This window comes from Bombina bombina, chromosome 4, assembly GCF_027579735.1.
Source record: "Bombina bombina isolate aBomBom1 chromosome 4, aBomBom1.pri, whole genome shotgun sequence".
NCBI classification, from domain to species: Eukaryota; Metazoa; Chordata; class Amphibia; order Anura; family Bombinatoridae; genus Bombina; species Bombina bombina.
In genome coordinates, this window is record NC_069502.1 from 638,075,355 (window position 1) to 638,094,955 (window position 19,601).

Genomic DNA, 19,601 nt, shown 5'->3' on the forward strand with positions numbered 1-19,601 from the left:
CTGTGGGTGGTTTGTGGCTGATTACACTTATAACATTTAGTTATGTGTAATTGGTGAATTTGGTGTATCTGGTTTGCTGGTAAGGTGCCGTTCCGTCACTTTTCACGAAAAAGCGTTTAACAGGCCGGAACGGGTATTGGAACGTGGTTTCTGTGGATGGTTTGTGGCTGATTACACTTATAACATCTAGTTATGTGTAATTGGTGAATTTGGTGTATCTGGTTTGCTGGTAAGGTGCCGTTCCGTCACTTTTCACGAAAAAGCGTTTAACAGGCCGGAACGGGTATTGGAACGTGGTTTCTGTGGATGGTTTGTGGCTGATTACACTTATAACATCTAGTTATGTGTAATTAGTGAATTTGGTGTATCTGGTTTGCTGGTAAGGTGCCGTTCCGTCACTTTTCACGAAAAAGCGTTTAACAGGCCGGAACGGGTATTGGAACGTGGTTTCTGTGGATGGTTTGTGGCTGATTACACTTATTACATTTAGTCACATGTGACTTGTGAATTTGGTGTATTTGGTTTTCTGGGAAGGTGCTGTTCCGGGCTGTTATGTTTGGTTCCGGACACTATTTTGGTAGTTAAAGGGTTAATTAATTATTATATCACAAATATTCTTGTTCCTAAAATTGTTCTCAAGAGTCTCTAATACATCCCATTATATTTTAAATCAATTTCCTTCATAAAAGGCCTGTTCCGTCCTGTTCCGTTCCGTTCCGGCTTTTACACCGTTCCAGAACCACAGCCTTAGCCAGAGCTCCTATTAAGAACATTGGAAAGGTATCAATGCAAATATCAACACCATTGAGATCCAATGTTGTGCAACCTTGGAGTCATTCCTTTATTATCTCACTAACAACTTTGTTGCACACTCTTGTAACTTTTACAACAGCTTTTTCACAATAGAACTGGGACCCTGGGGTCCCGGTCTACTAATGCTGGCTGTGGTAGGGAGCTTGTGGCCTTTAATGAGAGCATTCACAGAAAAATTATATATACCTAAGACAATTAGGAGGAAAACTTTGAAGGTTCCGATGCTGTACAATGTTGCATGTATTGTTTGTGCTCCCTCATGTACCAGTTTGTCTTAGGCATGGGCGTATTAAGATCGCTGGAAAATCTGCTAGCTCCTGATTTATGGAGCTCTTTCATATGGGTCTGCTCATCATAACTAACCTGCTGCCTTGGCAAAGTTAACGACAGCTACTGTAACTTTTTTACATACAAAATGAGACTCAGTGTGTATTATTCCCCTATTACTTACCATGGAGGTTAGTCTGCAGACTATACAGGCATTCTTTCTAGACTTTAAGACAACACTGCTTAGAGGACTGGACGACTGGCTTATACCAAGTACAGACATAAAGGCGAGGACCCCTACACCTCTGACATTTACTTCTGAAGTATCGCTACCTGCAGACAACCAGTGGATAGATAGTGGGCACTTCAAACAGGTTGGACAGACCTGGATCTTGCTGGAGGCGGCCGATCCCCCCGGACCAGGTCACAATAAGTGCAGCCTTCCAGACTGGCGATTCAACTGACATGAGCGAAAATTTACAGAGCGGATCACTACACTTCTTTAAGTTAGAGAATTTGGAGGAGAAGAGCCATAATTTCTAGATTCCACATGCCGCACCATTTATTCGGCAGCTAATCAGGAAAGAGACTGCTAAAAGTTTATTTCCATCTCACAGACTTGGAATAGGTTAATTTTCATAACTCTACCTGCCATGGACACAAGGTCTAGCTATAGTTAAAATTCTTGATTTTGTATTATCTACATAGTCTTATATTTGTTCTTACTATTACTATATAGTTATATAATAGTGTCTCCAAGTTACCATATAAGACACCAAATATGGATAATGTTAACATTACAGTTACTTTTATTAGTTATTGCCTTTCTATTTTTCTGACAACACATATCTCATATGGACGACAACCTTGTTCTAGGTTGTATAGCTTTAACCGATTCTAATATATCAGAAGTTTATTGTTAATAACTACCTATCCATTTATAAGTCTGAAAAGCATGATGCTTGGTTATAGGTCCCGTACTCAGGTGGTAAGGCCTACTACTGAAGAATTATCAATAGCTAATAGTATGAATAGTCGGATATTAAGAATATTTACATGTATGCCCTATATAAATAGTCACTCACTTCTGAAACAAATGTTATATGTTAGCGTTAATTTTATGTGTTTTCATAGTAATTCAATGTGACAGTATCCGATCTAGGTGCTATTTTATTTCCCTTTTTTATATAGCCCATGAGACTGTATAGTATACTTTTGAGATCATATTAGTATCCCTACACATAGAAAATCAGCATATATCTATATAAAAGCTTTATTAGAATTGCCCAATTAAAATATACTAATATGCCTTCTTAGTTCTTTTGATCAGGATTCAGGTGTGCATAATAAGGCAGCGATTAAATATCCCTTCTCAAGCTTGATAGACTATAATAAGTCATTCCCTCAGGATCTTCTGAGATATTTCTTACGATTTATTAAGTCGCAGAGTGTGGATTAAAAATGATTCATCTTGAGATAAGATGTAGATACCAACTATCATCACTAGAGGGGAGTCAAAGATTAGTTCAGTTTGGATTTATACAACAGACTTAGATTTGTGAGTTCACATAACCTTAATATACTGTACTTAAATACTCCTACTCCCCCAAAACTCCCAGCCTTTTGACACGGTATTGCCCGCCCCCCATAAAAGTTTATTTTGTTAACAAAGGAAACTATATCCTTAGTCCACTATCCCTGAACGATTATAATAGATACAGGTTTATTATAGAAGCAACTAATTGAATTTTTGGTTTAGATTACTTCTCTGAGGGACTTGGCGATTAGCAATATGTATGTCCAGTTCTTTAGTCTCACATATATCCTTAGCATGCCATATGATAATATTAAAAGCGCTACAAGAGGTGTACCAAAGGAGTGCTATCTCAATTCAAGCATTGTGTGTTGCTAAGTCCCATGGAAATATCATTTTGCTTCTATCTATATAAATATTCACCTTACCCCCTTGATCTTGACACTATTATTCCCAATTACTCATGTTTTTATTATTCATAGCCTAAGAGTGGCATCAGTTAGAAAGGGAAATAGCCAAATGTAATTATAAAAGAGGTTCAAAAAGGATCATATAGGTTAACTAACTATCACCTAGATTACAAGTTTTGCGCTATAGAGTGTGTGAAACGAACGCAACAAAAGTTGTGTTATTTCACCCTCCATAGCGCTGCCATTACAAGTTTTTGAAAAGCCGCCTTGTGCATGTGATATGGTTGTGTTGCGCTCCATACCGCACAAAATACAAGCGCTGCTTTGACGTGCTTGTGTTCGCTTTCCCTATAGACATCAATGGGGAGAGAGCGTTAGAAAAAAAACATCTGTGATCGCGGAATAAAAAGCTCTGTAACGCAACCCCATTGATGTCTATGGGGAAAAAAAAGTTACGTTTAAAACTAACACCCTAACATAAACCCCACATCTAAACACCCCTAATTTGCTGCCCCCGACATCGACGACACCTACAAAAATCTGCCGCTTCCAAAATTGTTGCCACCGAAATAAATCTATTAACCCCTAATCTGACGCTCCCGATATCGCCGCCACTATATTAAAGTTATTAACCCCTATTCCCCCGCACCCCAACATTGCCCACACTATAATAAAGATATTAACCCCTATTCTGCCACTCCCCGACATCTCCGCCACTAAATTAACTAAAAGTTATTAACCCCTAAACCTCTGGCCTTCCACATCACTACCACTAAATAAACCTATTAACCCCTAAACCAACAGTCCCCCACATCGCAACAACCTAAATTAAACTATATTAATCCCTAAACCTAACCCTAAACCTAACCCTAACCATAACCCTAACCCTAAACCTAACACCCCCTAACTTTAACATAATTAAAATTTAGCTAAATTAAAGTTACAATTATTAACTAAATAATACCTATTTAAAACTAAATACAAACTTACCTGTGAAATAAAACCTAAGCTGCCTTACACTAAAACCTAACATTACAAAAATAAAAAACCTACCATTACAAAAAATAAAAAACACTAAAATTACAAAAAATAAAAAAAACTACCAATACAAAAAAATAACAAATGAAATTATTCCTATTCTAATACCCTGTTTAAAAAAAAAAAAAACACCCCCCAAAAAACCCTAATCAATAATAAACTACCAAGGGCCCTTAAAAGGGCCTTTTGTAGAGCATTGCCCTAAAGAAATCAGCTCTTTTTCTACAAAAGAAAAACAAACACCCCCTAACAGTATACAAACCCCCACCCCAAACTCACAAAATAAAAATAAAGTAAAACCTAATATGCCCATTGCCCTGAAAAGGGCATTTGTATGGGCATTGCCCTTAAAAGGGCATTCAACTCTTTTGCTGCCAATTAAAAATAAAAAAAAGTCTATTCTAAAAAAAAAACACCCCAAAAAGAAAAAAAAACATTACACAAAATAGCAAACGAATTATCCAAACTAATAAAAATTATTCCTATTCTAATACCTCGTTTTTTAAAAAAACACCCAAAAATAAAAGAACCATAATCTGTAAAAAACTACTAATAGCCCTTAAAAGTGCCTTTTGTAGGGCATTTCCCTAAAGAAATCTGGGTTTTTTTTCTCTAAAAAATAAAAACAAACACCCCCTACCTAATCTACCCATTGCCCAAAAAGGGCATTGTATGGGCATTTTCAATTAGCCCAGACCCTAATCTAAAAAAAAACACCACCCATAAAAACCTTAAAAAACCTAACACTAATCCCTCTTTAGGTACTCACAGTTGCTGAAATCTGGCTTGAACGATCTTAATCCAAGAGGCTCCATCTTCATCCAGACGGCTCCATCTTCATCCAGGCGGATCCATCTTCATCCATCGCGGGCCCGGCATCTTCTTTATCCCTGCGGAGGTGAAGCGGTTGATGCGCGGAGGCGGAGGTCCAAGGTGGAGGTCCAAGGCGGAGGTCCATCGATCCGACATGGAGGTCCTCTTCATGCGATCATCCGCCGCACACTGAGGATTCCAATGCAAGGTACCCCTTTTATACTTAAAATCAGCCAATAGGAATTAGAGCTGATAAAATCCTATTGGCTGTTCAAATCAGCCAATAGGATTTAAGAAGCTCTCATTCCTATTGGCTGATTCGATAGGCAGTGTGGGGCAGACGATCACATGAAGAGGACCTCCAAGTCGGATCGATGGACCTCAGCCTTAGACCTTCGTCTGGACCTCCGCACATTGACCGCTCTGCCTCTGCAGGGATGAAGAAAATGCTGGTCCCATGATGGATGAAGATGGATCCTCCTGGATGGAGATGGAGCTGCTGGGATAAAGATCTTTCAAGCCAGACTTCAGCAACTGTGAGTACCTAAAGATGGGTTAGTGTTAGGTTTTTTTTTAAGGTTTTTTTTGGGTGTTTTTTTCTTTAGATTAGGGCTTGGGCTATTTGAAAAAGAGCTGAATGCCCTTTAAAGGGCAAGAAAAAGAGCTGAATGCCCTTTTAAGGGCAATGCCCATACAAATGTCCTTTTCAGGGCAATGGGTAGCTTTGTTTTTTTTTAGAGTTAGGTTTTTTATTTTGGGTGGTTAGTTGGGTGGTGGGTTTTACTGTTGGGGGGTCTTTGTATTTTTGTACAGGGAAAAGAGCTGATTTCTTTAGGGCAATGCCCTACAAAAGGCCATTTTAAGGGCTATTGGTAGTTTATTGTAGGCTAGGAGTTTTTTCAAAATAATTTCATTTGTTATTTTTTGTAATTTAGTATTTTTTTATTTTTTGTAATTTAGTATTTTTTATTTTTAATAGTTTAGTATTTTCCCATTAGACAGGTTTGTCAGAGTTCCACCTTCAAGATGGAAACAATTTGCACAATATTGCCCTTAATACAGTAGGGTCAATTCATGTCTACAATAGACTTCAAGGTTGCATACTGTCACACTCTATCTCTGAGTTAAAGTATAGTTAGGTATCTGGATCTCAACTGCAGATCTGTAGTTAGCTTTATAGGAGGTTAAGAGCAATTCAGAGGAACTGTAATTGGAAAAGAGGTAGGAAACAATTAGCACTCCTGTGGGAGTTCCGTTTAACAGGTTACAGGAGAGAAGTTGAAGTTATAAATAGTAACTTGGAAGCGTCTGCTAGTATGGTGGTCAGTATTATCAGTGAGGTACACTTAGTAAGAGTCTATGTATATAGTAGCCAGTGGAAATCCTCCTGAATGTGAGAGGTTTGTAGAGCTTACGTTCGTAGCTGAGAGCAAAGGAGGAAGAGGTGTACAGCTGCAGAGCCTGTGCTGTGAGTGAAGGGGGTGTGTGCGTGAGCACCAATTACCAGTCTGGATTTACTGACAGGCTACCGTGTAGCGTAACTGAGTGACAGGCAGAGTGTACCGGATTGCGGGGAGGCCCGCGCTGCTTAGGACACAGTCTTTTATCGAGAGCGGTTAATACCGCGTTGTTCAGAGGAGATGAGTTGAAGTGAGAGCCGAGTACTACAGGCTCCGGAGTTGTACCGGTAACTGGTGATCTGCCTCCAGGCTGGGAAGCCGTAAGTGGCAAGGAAATACACTTCACAGCGTTGCGGTGTTGTTAGATTATAAGTCCTGTGAAATGCTGTGGTTCAGAGCAGGAACAAAAGTTCAATCTGATAAATTGTAATCCTTTGCTGGTGTACTTTCTATTAACAGTGGAATATAGAGCCAGGAGATTTAGTCGTGGTAGCGTCTCTGCTAGAGAGAGAGAGTTCACAACTGAATTAAACGGCAGGTGAGAGGGGGAGGAGTAGCCTTAAGTAAAGTTGGATTTAAAGACATACACCTCATGCCTGACAGGTCCCCCCATCAAAGGTGCTGCACCGCAGCAGGAGGAGCAGGTTTGTCCGGATGGGCCCTGTGGAACCGGGCAACCAGTCGAGCGGCATTGATGTTAGCATAGGGCTCCCAAGAATCCTCATCAGGGGAGAACCCCTTCCAACGGATGAGGTACTGCAGAACCCCTCGATATAGCCTGGAGTCAAGAATGGATGAAACCTCATATATTTCATCATCAACCACTATAGGCGGAGTTCCAGAGGTAGAGGTCTGTTGTCTAGTGGGGGTATAAGGTTTAAGCAAGGACACATGGAAAGTGGGATGCACCTGAAACTCAGGTGGGAGTTTCAAGGTCACAGCGTTGTCGTTGACTAGTTTAACGATTTCATACGGTCCAAGGAAAAGATGAGAGAATTTTCGACAGGGTGTTTTCAATTTAAGATGACGGGTGGAAAGCCAAACCCGGTCACCGACTTGGTAATTCGGAGGACGACGTCTTTTGGAGTCATAATAATACTTCTGTCTGTTTTGGGCTGCAGTTATGTTTTCCTTGAGGAAAGTGAAGATTTCGGTCATTGAGTTGGATGTGTCATCCACAAGAGGGGAAGTGGTATTCAAATGTGGGAAGAGATGAAAAGTAGGGTGGAACCCATAGTTGGCAAAAAACGGTGTGCACTTCGTGGATGCATTTAGGGTGTTGTTATAGGCGTATTCAGCCAAAGGTAAGTGGGACTTCCATTGATCCTGTTGGTAGGAACAGTAGCATCTGATGTACTGTTCAATCCACTGATTAACTCGCTCCGTCTGCCCATTAGTCTGTGGATGGTAGGCGGTGCTGTATCGGTGGTCAATCTTAAGGACAGAACAAAGTTGCCTCCAGAATCTGGAGGTAAACTGTGAACCTCTGTCGGATATGATAATCGCTGGTAACCCATGAATGCGCACCACATGTGATAGGAAAAGAGCCGCTGTCTCGGATGCTGTGGGTAGCTTTTCGTATGGGATGAAGTGAGCCATCTTAGATAGGTAATCAACAACAACCATGATGACAGTCGCTCGGTTTGAACTTGGCAGGTCTACGATAAAATCCATACCTACTGTGTGCCATGGCCTTTCTGGTACTGGAAGAGATCTTAACATACCATAGGGTTTGGAGTGTTCATGTTTCGAGACAGCGCATACTTGACATGTTCTAACGTAATCTTCCACTGTCTGGTGTAGATTTGGCCACCAGTAGTTTCTTTTGATGAGTTCAGTAGTTCTTTGAATCCCAGGGTGACCAGCTAAAGGAGATTCATGGTGAGCTTGGAGAATGTGAGTTCTCAAAGTTGGTGGAATGTAGATCTTCCCTTGTACATAGCTGATTCCGTTTGAGTCTGTTTCAAGTTGATTCTTTGGATAGGTAGTATCTCTTTTTTGGTGGAAACGTAAGAACCGGTGTTCATCGGTAAGGATCCTGATGAAATGTTCTGGGGATAGAATAGGTTTGGCAGGTAAGGCTTGAATAGGACGAGGTAGGTGTCTGGAGAGAGCATCAGCCTTGCCGTTTTTTGACCCTGGACGGTAGGTAATGTGGAAATGGAATCTGGTGAAGAAGAGACTCCAGCGAAGTTGACGAGCCGACAGTGTTTTACTTGACTGAAGATATTCTAAGTTGCGATGGTCAGTGTATATGAGAATCGGATAAGATGTGCCTTCTAACAAATGCCTCCAGTGTTCCAAAGCGACCTTGATGACGAGAAGCTCCTTTTCTCCTATGGGATAGTTTTGTTCCGGTGGTGTCATTACTCTGGAATAAAATGCCACTGGATGAATGGGATCAGAGGGAGTCTTTCGTTGGGAAAGTATGGCCCCCAAAGCGTAATCTGACGCATCCACCTCGAGAATGAACTGGCGTTTGGTATCCGGGAACTGGAGAATGGGTGCTGTGATGAATGAGTTTTTTAGGTATTCAAATGCCTTTTGGGCGTCAGTATCCCAGAGGAAGGGAGTGTGAGAACCTGTAAGTTTACACAGAGGTCTGGATAACCTAGAGAACCATTTGATGAACTTCCTATAGAAGTTGGCAAAACCGAGGAAGCGTTGGACATCTTTTCTGGAAGTTGGAGTGGGCCAGTTTTGGATAGCCTGAATCTTCCCGTCTTCCATCCGCACACCAGAGGAAGAGATATTATAACCAAGGAAGGTTATTTCATATGTGTGAAATGAACACTTTTCGGGTTTGGCATACAATTGATGGGTTCGTAATCGATTCAGGACCCAGCGTACATGTTTCTTGTGATCCTCTAAGTTATCTGAATAGATGAGGATATCGTCCAGATATATCACTAGGCACACGTCCAATAAATCTCTGAATATATCATTGATGAAATATTGGAACGTGGCAGGGGCATTACAAAGCCCGAACGGCATCACCAAGTATTCATATAACCCATAGCGGGTCCGGAAGGCAGTGAGCCACTCATCTCCCTCTCTGATCCTGACCAGATTATAGGCTCCTCTAAGGTCTAGTTTGGTGTAGATGGTAGCTTTGCTAAGTCGTTCCACTAATTCAGGAATGAGAGGTAATGGATACCTGTTCTTCTTAGTTCTCTTATTCAGTTCCCGATAATCAATGATCGGCCTTAAGGATTTATCCTTGTTCCGAACGAAGAAGATCCCAGCTCCCGCTGGGGAAGTAGAAGGTCTGATGAACCCTTTTTTGAGGTTTTCATCGAGATACGTCTTGAGATGTTCCAGCTCCGGTTGTGAGAGCGGATAGATATGCCCATATGGAATAGTGGATCCTGGTAGGAGCTCTATGGGGCAATCGTAAATACGATGAGGTGGTAAAGCTTCTGCCTGTTTTTTGTCAAAGACATCTAGAAAGTCGTGATAGTCGGGAGGAACAACCTCTTCAGAGAGTTGCAGTATATGTTGTTGAGGATAACAGGTATTTTTGCAATAGGGTGAATTCAGATCGACTTGTAGAGTTTGCCATGATATGGAGGGTTGATGTTCTTGAAGCCAGGATAGTCCTAGTACTACTGGATATAAAGGAGAGGGTATAACATCAAAGGAGATGTATTCAGTATGCCCCTTACCTAGGGAGACCTTGAGTGGAACTGTGTGATGTGTTATAGGACCTGACTTTACATAAGTACCATCAATAACACGAATTGAGACAGGAACTGTTTTGCTAAGTGTAGGTATTTTATTTTTTCTTACAAGGGTTGAATCCAGGAAATTGGAGTATGCACCCGAGTCAATGATGGCTTCAGTTTGGAGGGCTTGAAGGTCCCACTGTAAGAGGAGAGAGATAGTACAGTAAGCTACGTTCACAATCTTGTTAGTCAAGCATGCATTTACATGTGTAAGCTTACTTCTTTTTGGTCGTTGGAGTAACGGGCATTCCTTAACTGGGTGTGTGGGTGATGCACAGTACATGCACAGATTCTTTTGTTGTCTGCGGTGTCTTTCTTCAATCGTCAGTGGTCCTTTGGTGAATCCAATCTCCATGGGAGTAGTGACATCTTTAGAAGCTACAGGTGATGGGTAATACCTTTGATTTCCTTCTGACTGCTGACGCTCAGACCTCCTCTCCCGAAGCCTCCTATCTATCTGAATGGATAGGGTCATTAGGTCTTCGAGGGTGCTGGGGATCTCGATTCGGGCGAGCTCATCCTTCAAAGCGTCGGATAAACCGAGGCGATATTGATTCCTCAATGCTATCCCACTCCATTCTGAATCCTTTATATACAACTTGAACTCGGAGAGGTACTCCTCAACAGGTCTTCTTCCTTGTCGTAGGGAGCGCATCTTTGCTTCAGCAGTGAGTTGCTTCTGAGTATCCTCATATAATAAGCTCATCTGAGTGAAGAAATCAGTGAGAGATCCCAATATAGGATCGTTGTTCTCTAGGAAGGTATTGGCCCATACTCTGGGTTCGCCAGTGAGGAAAGATATGGCGGTCATAACCTTAAGTCTCTCGTTATGATAGGTCCTAGGCTTCATTTGGAAAAGCAGGTAACAAGCGTTCTTAAACTGTCGGAACTGTTTCCTGTCACCTGAAAATCTCTCGGGTAAACACACCTGTGGTTCTGGAGTGTTATCTCTTATTGCTGCCCTAAGGCTATCATTCTGTAATTGCAAGTCCCTTAGTCCATGTGACAACTGGTCCACCCTTTGTGTGAGGTTGAACACCACAGTAGGCAAATCTGCTGGATCCATGTTGGGGCCGTTTAATATGTCACACTCTATCTCTGAGTTAAAGTATAGTATAGTATAGTATAGTAACTTGGAAGCGTCTGCTAGTATGGTGGTCAGTATTATCAGTGAGGTACACTTAGTAAGAGTCTATGTATATAGTAGCCAGTGGAAATCCTCCTGAATGTGAGAGGTTTGTAGAGCTTACGTTCGTAGCTGAGAGCAAAGGCGGAAGAGGTGTACAGCTGCAGAGCCTGTGCTGTGAGTGAAGGGGGTGTGTGCGTGAGCACCAATTACCAGTCTGGATTTACTGACAGGCTACCGTGTAGCGTAACTGAGTGACAGGCAGAGTGTACCGGATTGCGGGGAGGCCCGCGCTGCTTAGGACACAGTCTTTTATCGAGAGCGGTTAATACCACGTTGTTCAGAGGAGATGAGTTGAAGTGAGAGCCGAGTACTACAGGCTCCGGAGTTGTACCGGTAACTGGTGATCTGCCTCCAGGCTGGGAAGCCGTAAGTGGCAAGGAAATACACTTCACAGCGTTGCGGTGTTGTTAGATTATAAGTCCTGTGAAATGCTGTGGTTCAGAGCAGGAACAAAAGTTCAATCTGATAAATTGTAATCCTTTGCTGGTGTACTTTCTATTAACAGTGGAATATAGAGCCAGGAGATTTAGTCGTGGTAGCGTCTCTGCTAGAGAGAGAGTTCACAACTGAATTAAACGGCAGGTGAGAGGGGGAGGAGTAGCCTTAAGTAAAGTTGGATTTAAAGACATACACCTCATGCCTGACACATACCTACACATCTCCATCCACAAGGATCACCTTCAATTTCTACGGTTTGCATTCCTAGACAAACACTACCAGTTTGTTGCACTTCAATTTGGTCTGGCTACAGCTCCTCGCATTTTCACAAAGGTGCTAGGAGCATTGTTGGTGGTGATCAGAGCTCATGGAATCTTAATTGCCCCTTAACTACCCTGTCTCTAGCTATTGCCTCAAAGGCTTCTAACCACGGTTGGAGAATTCATTTTCCAAAAAGCTCATTATCACCAGCTACAAGAATGTCCTTTCTAGGAGTCCTTTATGTGTCTTTTCCTGATGGAATCACACAGAATAAAACACCAGAAGGTGTGTCTGTCCCTTCAACGTGCTCTGTCTCTAACAGTAGCTCAATGTATGTAGGTAGGGGGTCTTATGGTTGCTTTGCCTTCTCCAGATTTGCGACCCCCTTCAATTGTCTATGCTGAATCAATGGTCAAAGAATTATCTGCAATTGGACCAGAAGATTGTTCTGGATTTTTCCATCAAACAATCTCTCTGCTTGTGGATACAAAGTCTTTCTTTGACCCTTGGGGTATCCTTTCTTCGTCCATTACCAGCTATTGTGATGATGAATGCCAGTCTTTCAGGCTGGGGTGCAGTCTGGAATTCTGCCTGTAATGTTCAGGCAATCTGTACTCATATGGTAACTGAGCACTGATTGTGCTCTGTTATATGAAGGAAGATGCCTCCAGCCCAGAAAGAGCAAGTTGTGGTTGTAACTTGGCAAACCGAGACTGCTGGAGCCTCCTATAGGTCCAATGTATATATACGTTATGCGGTACGATGGGCTATGTACCACATGACGTATATATATGTTGAATTGACACAAGGGCTTAAATGGACATTAAACTTCTGTGCACAAGTACAGTAGAATGGTTACTTCTGACCATGCTATTGTCTTTTCCTCTGTCTTTTCAGTTCTTTTCATATCTATTCTCTTATTTTAAACCTCCATACGTGCTGGTTAGTGAAGCACTGCATTTTCACATCGGCACTGCATTTTCACATCGGGTGCCACCACTTGGAATTTAAGTATTCTTGTACCCTGTGACAGAAGTGGCGCCCATTATTGTCTTCTTGACAAGCCTTATCATGCGTTTAAGTTTAGCGTGCACAATACGGAGTGGTAGCTGTACATTTTTTTTAGTAGCTGCATTTCTCTATTTTATTCCTAAAGGGTTTTTAGATATGCAAAGATTATAGCTCTTCTAATTCAAAGTGCAAGGTACAGCTGTCAAAAAGCCAACAACATCACTGATCTGTGAAAGTGCACTACTTTTGTCTCCATATGCACCAATGCATGTGCTACAAGATGGTGGCACCCAATATAAACTTGCAGTGTTTTAACTACTTGCTTCTGTAATGGGTTAATGTCCCTTTAATAGTTGAGATAGATGTGGCTTCATTGATTAGAATAGAGATGATGTTACAACTAGCAGTTGTGGGATGTTGTAATGTTGCGATGTTGCTATGGGTTATTCAGTGAGATTTTAATGTTTCATAAATAGTTTTTTTCTTTTTTTTTTTTTTTTTTTTTCATTTTAATTAAGTCGGCCGACTACATTTTTATTATTGTCATTTTTTTTTTGTCATTTATATACTTTGACCTGTTCCCTATTCTAAAAATAAACATGCTGACATTATAAACTTTTACTTTTATCCAACTATATGTACATAAGTATATCTCTACAGAACACTAGTGGAAATTCCCACACATCAGACTGATTCAGGTATTGCACTAGGTGTTACAATGTACTAGGTGCAATACTCAGATCAGTTTTATATCATGTCTGTACATCAGAAAAAGTGTTTCAATAATATAATACACCCTCACATATTTGTATCGCTAACTCTTCCTCTTGATATCAAGTGTTTTTAAGAACATTTCTTACAGCCATATAGATATATGACTTTAATTTTAATTTTTATTTATATATCTTTTGTAAATAAAAATGATACTTTTTAAGAATTATATGAGTCCAGTGAAGTATTTGAAACTAGTTCATTTCTAGCAATTCACATAGGTTTCAGCATTTATTTGCGCCATATACTCCTAAACTCTCTCTCTCTAACAAGTGTTATTGCAAGAGGACTCGATATCGAGGCATCACTGCAATAACATAAAAGCGGCTAGAAGTGATCAGGATTGCTTCCAAAGACCAACGACATATTGGGTACGTCGTCGGTCGTTAACTGTATTTTTTTGCAGGACGTACCCCATACGTCGTTGGTCGTTAAGGGGTTAAACACCTATATTAAAATAGTTATCCCTTTCCCTTTGTCGTGTCATAATGCAATTTATATTTTGGTATTACTTTTTTAGGATTATTTCAGTAGCTATATAATTTCTACAAATGATTTACCCACACTATGACAAATATTTGTATAATTGCTAATTAGGGCTATGGCCCATTGTGACTATATTCATAAGTATAAGTGAAGTTTGACTATTTAATTTCCTATGATCTGATTTTAACTTAGCTTTGTACAGCTTGGCTCAATGTCAAATAAGTCATTTTTAAATTGTTAAATATAAACTGTATTCTATACTTTAGTTTATAATTTATTTTAAACAATTTTTATTGAGGTTAAAAATGTGCAATAACAAGCATATTGAAGTACAAAAATCACATACATAAATTAAGAAGAAACATAAAAATCGTATTGCCACAATGTACAATCAAATCTGTTGCTTCACAGGTATGCAGATGATACTAAAGATAAACCTCACATTTTTGCTGTTTAATTATGAAACAAATAGTATTAGACCTCTCATGGGTCCTAGATGATGTTTTTATTTTATTTTTTGTTGTTATTGTTAAGTATGTAGAATTCCTCCGTTACATGTTGGAGATATAGAGTAACCACCTAGTTAAAGGATATGGCCCTTTCAAGTCGCCCAATCTGTGGAGATATATTAACTGGTAGAACAAGGGGGGAAGGGTTACAAGCACTAAAAAAAAGAAAAGAAAAAAAAAAAAAAAATTGACAGGGCGCTCCATTTTCTAACCACTTGATCCCCCATGTTAAAACAGATGCTGATATTAATAGGCCAAGTGTAAAAATTCAGACCATAACTAAATGGAAAAAGGAGATGCTAAAATGCTAGGCTATGAACTCCCTAGTACTTCGTGAAAGCATAGGAAGGGGTAATCAAATGCTTAACTAGAATATGGCATCCTTATTTTAAAGAGACAGGTTAGCATAAATATCCAAGCACAATGGCATACTATCTTTTGATTATATCCCCTATATATCACATAGGGGTATTATGGTTTAAAACATGCCTAAAGAGTATAAACATAAAAAAACATAATATATCAGGCTCTTATTCTGAGCATGGGGGAATTGCAAGCTAACTGGTGTAATCAACATTAAATGTCTATGAACAGTCCACAAACTTGTGATGCAATTAAGCTCAGGTATAGGGTTCTCTGTTGTTAAAAATTAGCCTCCGGAGTCCTTACCCAAAGGTAGCTTGTGGATGTTAGAGGGGGAACTTCCCCGGGTCCCATGGAATAAAGATGCAGGGGTAGAGTACCTCAGATGGTGGCATTTTCCTTAGACCTCTATAAAACAAAGGGTCTCCATCCCAGGACAAGCTTTTAGAGAGGGATGTAGGAACATGTGTCGAGGGCAGCAGATTAAGTGGGTCGGCGATCAAATCCTTGTTATTTGACTCAATGGGAGCATCGAATAGTGCCGTTGCCAATGAGGACATTATAAGGGTGCTACCGTCCTCCAGCTGGTAAGTCCAATTCACATGCGTGCGGTGTACAGCGATGGAGCTCACATGGATCGATGGATAGGTAAGTAGTGTGGAATGCCTTTGGTGGGGAATGTTCCTTGTATTTCCTGAGGTGGTGGTTAGTGTGGCTACATCTCCGCAGGCTTCGTTCTCCACCTCAGGAGCTCTCCTGCAGGAGACCCCGAGACGGGCCACCGGCACTCTCTCTCCTCCATTGCCGCTAGAGGCAAACTGCAAAGGCCCTCCTATCTTGTTCTGGGCCCCGCATTCAGACCCCATGTAGGCATCTCCATTTCCTAGTGTAAGATATACTCGCTGGGGCTCCGTAGTGCTTCCGCGCCTGCAATCCACCTCTGCACTGTCGCCATGTTCATCCCACGTGGGGAGCTCTGTTGTGTTCTGCCGGGTCTCATCAAATGAGAGCAGGTAAGAATCAAGTAGGGCCTTGATCTCCGCCAGAATCAAGACTCCCATCTCCACAGGGGGGTTGAGTAAATTAAAATAGGAGGAATCTGCGTTAGGCATTTGCAGCGTACTTTTGGCACTGCGCAACGACTGAGGCCCGTAGGTGCTCAGACGGGGGGGTTTAGTAGAGGCCGCAACCTCTCAGTAAGCTCCGGAAGATTAAGCTTGCAGAAATCTTGGGAATCTAGGTATGGAATTGAAGAGCAATTTCATCCGATTCATAATATGTGTGTCACTAGCTTAGGTGGCAGCATAAATGGGTGATATCACACAGATAAGCCTGGAAAGCTGGAGCAGCTGTAAATCTCACGACCTGTCATGGCCGCTGCCCGGAAGTCCCCCCATAAATAGTTTTTATTGAATTTAGGCTATTGACCACCGCAAAACACGTAAAAAAGTAATTTCTATAGTTGTTGGCATTTGTACCATTCTAAGTGTTAGCAAACCTGTTGTTCCTGTTGTAAATCACATATAACTATCACTTAACTAATTCATGCTTCCTATTGGATTAGGATGCTATAGAAAAGAAAGCCAAAATGCAACCAAGATTGATACATGTTCTTACAATAAAATGTATTGAAAAATATGTTGACAGGACAGTATAAGAGTAGACTTATATAGGGCAGAAATGATGTGAAAAAAACAAAATCTAAAAAGGTGCTTCTAATGGATAAGCATAACGCTGGTGGTCTTCTTTTTAAGAGAAAGTATATGACAAGTAAAGTAAAAAAAATAAAATACAAAATTTGATCATTTATATCCATTTATCAGAAGATAAAAATCAGTAAAAAAGTTATTTTTGTATTTCTTTTTGTTCTCAAATTTACTTAAAAACAGCATAAATAAGGGTAATATTCAAAAGTTGAATGTATCCTGAATTTAGCATTTTCACAACTAGCTGGTGGGCATTATGAACTAGCCAGGTCGGAGCAGTTTAATACTTTTGCAATATTATAACTATTTCTGTTATTCATAATATTATTTGTTAGTATGTTATATATGAACTGTTACTAACATTTAGGGCCAGATTACAGGTGGAGCGCAAAATTGTGCTTTCGCAAGCGTGATATTTGCGATCCATTCATAATACCAGCACACAGAACTGTGCGCTGGTATTTCAAGTGGCCCACAATGCATTGCATGGAAGCTTTGGGCTCAATAGAGCATGCTTCCATAGGCTCCGATGGGAACCTCGTTCTCACGTGAAGGTGTGGTGGTTTAGGAATTAACAGTGTAGCATGGTACTTAGCAATGTTGTGGTGTGGCGGTTTAGGGGTTAACAGTGTAGCAGGGTACTTAGTGATGTAGTGGTGTGGCAGTTTAGGGGTTAATAGTGTTGTAGGGTATGTAGCGATGTGGGTGTGTGGTGGTTTAGGGGTTAATAGTGTAGCGGGTACTTGTGGCTTAAATGCGATTGCTTTTGAGTGATTGCATTTACTTTCAATGTGTAATACGAGCGGACATTGCCGCTCAACGCCACCCATAGAAAATATAGGGAGGGTAAGTTACTGCAAGTTTATGTATTCGAATTTGTGGTAATTGAAACAGCGTGCTTCACACTAACGATAGTAATTTGGCCCTCAATCTGTAAATTTCTTTGCATTAATCAGTCTTGCTTCAGACCTGAGGAAGAGGGGAAGCGCTCGAAAGATTGTCTTCTTCTGAAATGTATAGTTAGCCCAATAAAAAAGTAGCATTGTTTACAGGGACATAAAACCCAACATCTTTATTTTATGAATCAGATAGAACATATCATTTAAATCAACTTTCAATTTGCTTCAAGTATCACATTTTCTTAGTTTTGTTTTGTTACCCTTTGTTGAAAAGCTGGAATGTTAGCTCAGGAGTGTGCACGTGTGTGCATCACTATATGGCAGTAGTTTTGCAACAATGTTATACATTAGCAAGAGCACTATATGGCTCCTGCTAATAACCTATAATAGTGTCATTCAAATTCACAGAGTTTGTGTTCTTTTTAGATGTCAGATGACATTAAAGGGACAGTAAAGTTCCAAAAAAACTTTCATGATTCAAATAGGGAATGTCATTTTAAACAAGTTTCCAATTTACTTTTATCACCAATTTTGCTTTGTTCTGTTGGTATTCTTAGTTGAAAGCTAAACCTAGGAGGTTCATATGCTAATTTCTTAGACACTGAAGGCTGCCTCTAATCTTAAAGCATGTTGACAGTTTTTTACCACTAGAGGGAGTAAGTTCATGTGTTTCACATAGATAAGATTGAGCTCATGCACATGAATTTACTGAGGAGTGAGCACTGATTGGCTAAAATGCAAGTTTGTCAAATGAACTTCCTCCACTCCTAGATTTATTTAGTTTTGTTATATTTTGTATTTTATCACAAATCCTTGTCATTGAAAAACCCCTATCACTGTACCCAGTGCTACGGAATTTGGCGGCGCTATACAAATAAATGATAATAATAATAATAAATAAGGGTGCAGTCTGCAAAGGCTTAGATAAAAGGCAATTAAAGCGGTAAAACGTGTATTATTATAACTGTGTTGGTTATGCAAAACTGGGGAATAGGTATTAAAGGGATTATCTATCTTTTTAAACAACAACAATTCTGGTTTTGACTGTCCCTTTAACATTGGTTATTTTATTTTTTTTCAGCACTTGGCCTTTCACAATTAAGAGTCCCAAGCGGTACCATAATCTCTCTTTCACAGAAGCCATGGACACTTTTCAATGGTCTGAAAGAAAAGGAAAAATCTTTAATGAACATGTCAAGCAATTGCAAATGAATGTTAGGTGTTCCAAACATGAAAGTGATGAGTGGGACGTAAGTCAGAGTTTTACAACAACAATTGTAAACAACTAAAGAATTGTTTTAAAATTCTTGTTTTATATGAACATTCTGCCTGTCCCACATTCCCTAGGGAGACTGTATAGCAAATTCTGTAACCTGCAAATGCTGCAAATTAATTAGCTTGTTTAGGCAGTTTGAAAACCTAGGTTATAGATTTTGCTTTTTGGCCTCCCTAGGGAGCGTGTGACAAAGCACATTTTTAATGCCATTTTAGCAAGTAATTTAGTAAATTACTGAGATGTTTCAGTTGAGGCCTGGTACACTACTTTAAGAAATCCTATTGATTTATACAGAACAATTTAATCAAATTGAGAGTCCTTTGCAAGACCTTAACCATTTCAAATAAAAATATAACTGCACATTCATCACATACAAATAAAACATAATTCACTTACGCCAAAACTATATCATAATGACATAGCATTTTTGTTCCTGTTAGAAATGGAAGTGCAGAACACTTTTATATCACAGACATCCATTGGCTGTACACTCTAATGACCTATTTATAATTCTCCCTAATTGGCCACACCAAAGAGAGTAACCTAAGTTACAACATGGAGGCTCTCATTGTTTTATAGACATCAGAACGTTACCCTTAATTTTTCACAATTTAAACAACTAATGAAACTTTAAAAAATACATCTACAGGTTATTCTCAGACTAATCTTTTCTTTAAATGCATCATTCTATA

The 19,601-nt window shown here is 40.0% G+C and overlaps 1 protein-coding gene across 1 annotated transcript in view; it reads left to right on the forward strand.

Moving 5' to 3' along the window:
• Window positions 1-19,601, forward strand: part of MOXD1 (monooxygenase DBH like 1) — a 240,419-nt gene that overhangs the window by 218,897 nt on the left and 1,921 nt on the right. Inside the window, exon 11 of the mRNA XM_053710674.1 lies at window positions 18,715-18,883. Within this exon, the coding sequence (XP_053566649.1) occupies window positions 18,715-18,883 (169 nt within the window). The remainder of the gene's footprint in view (window positions 1-18,714; window positions 18,884-19,601) is intronic.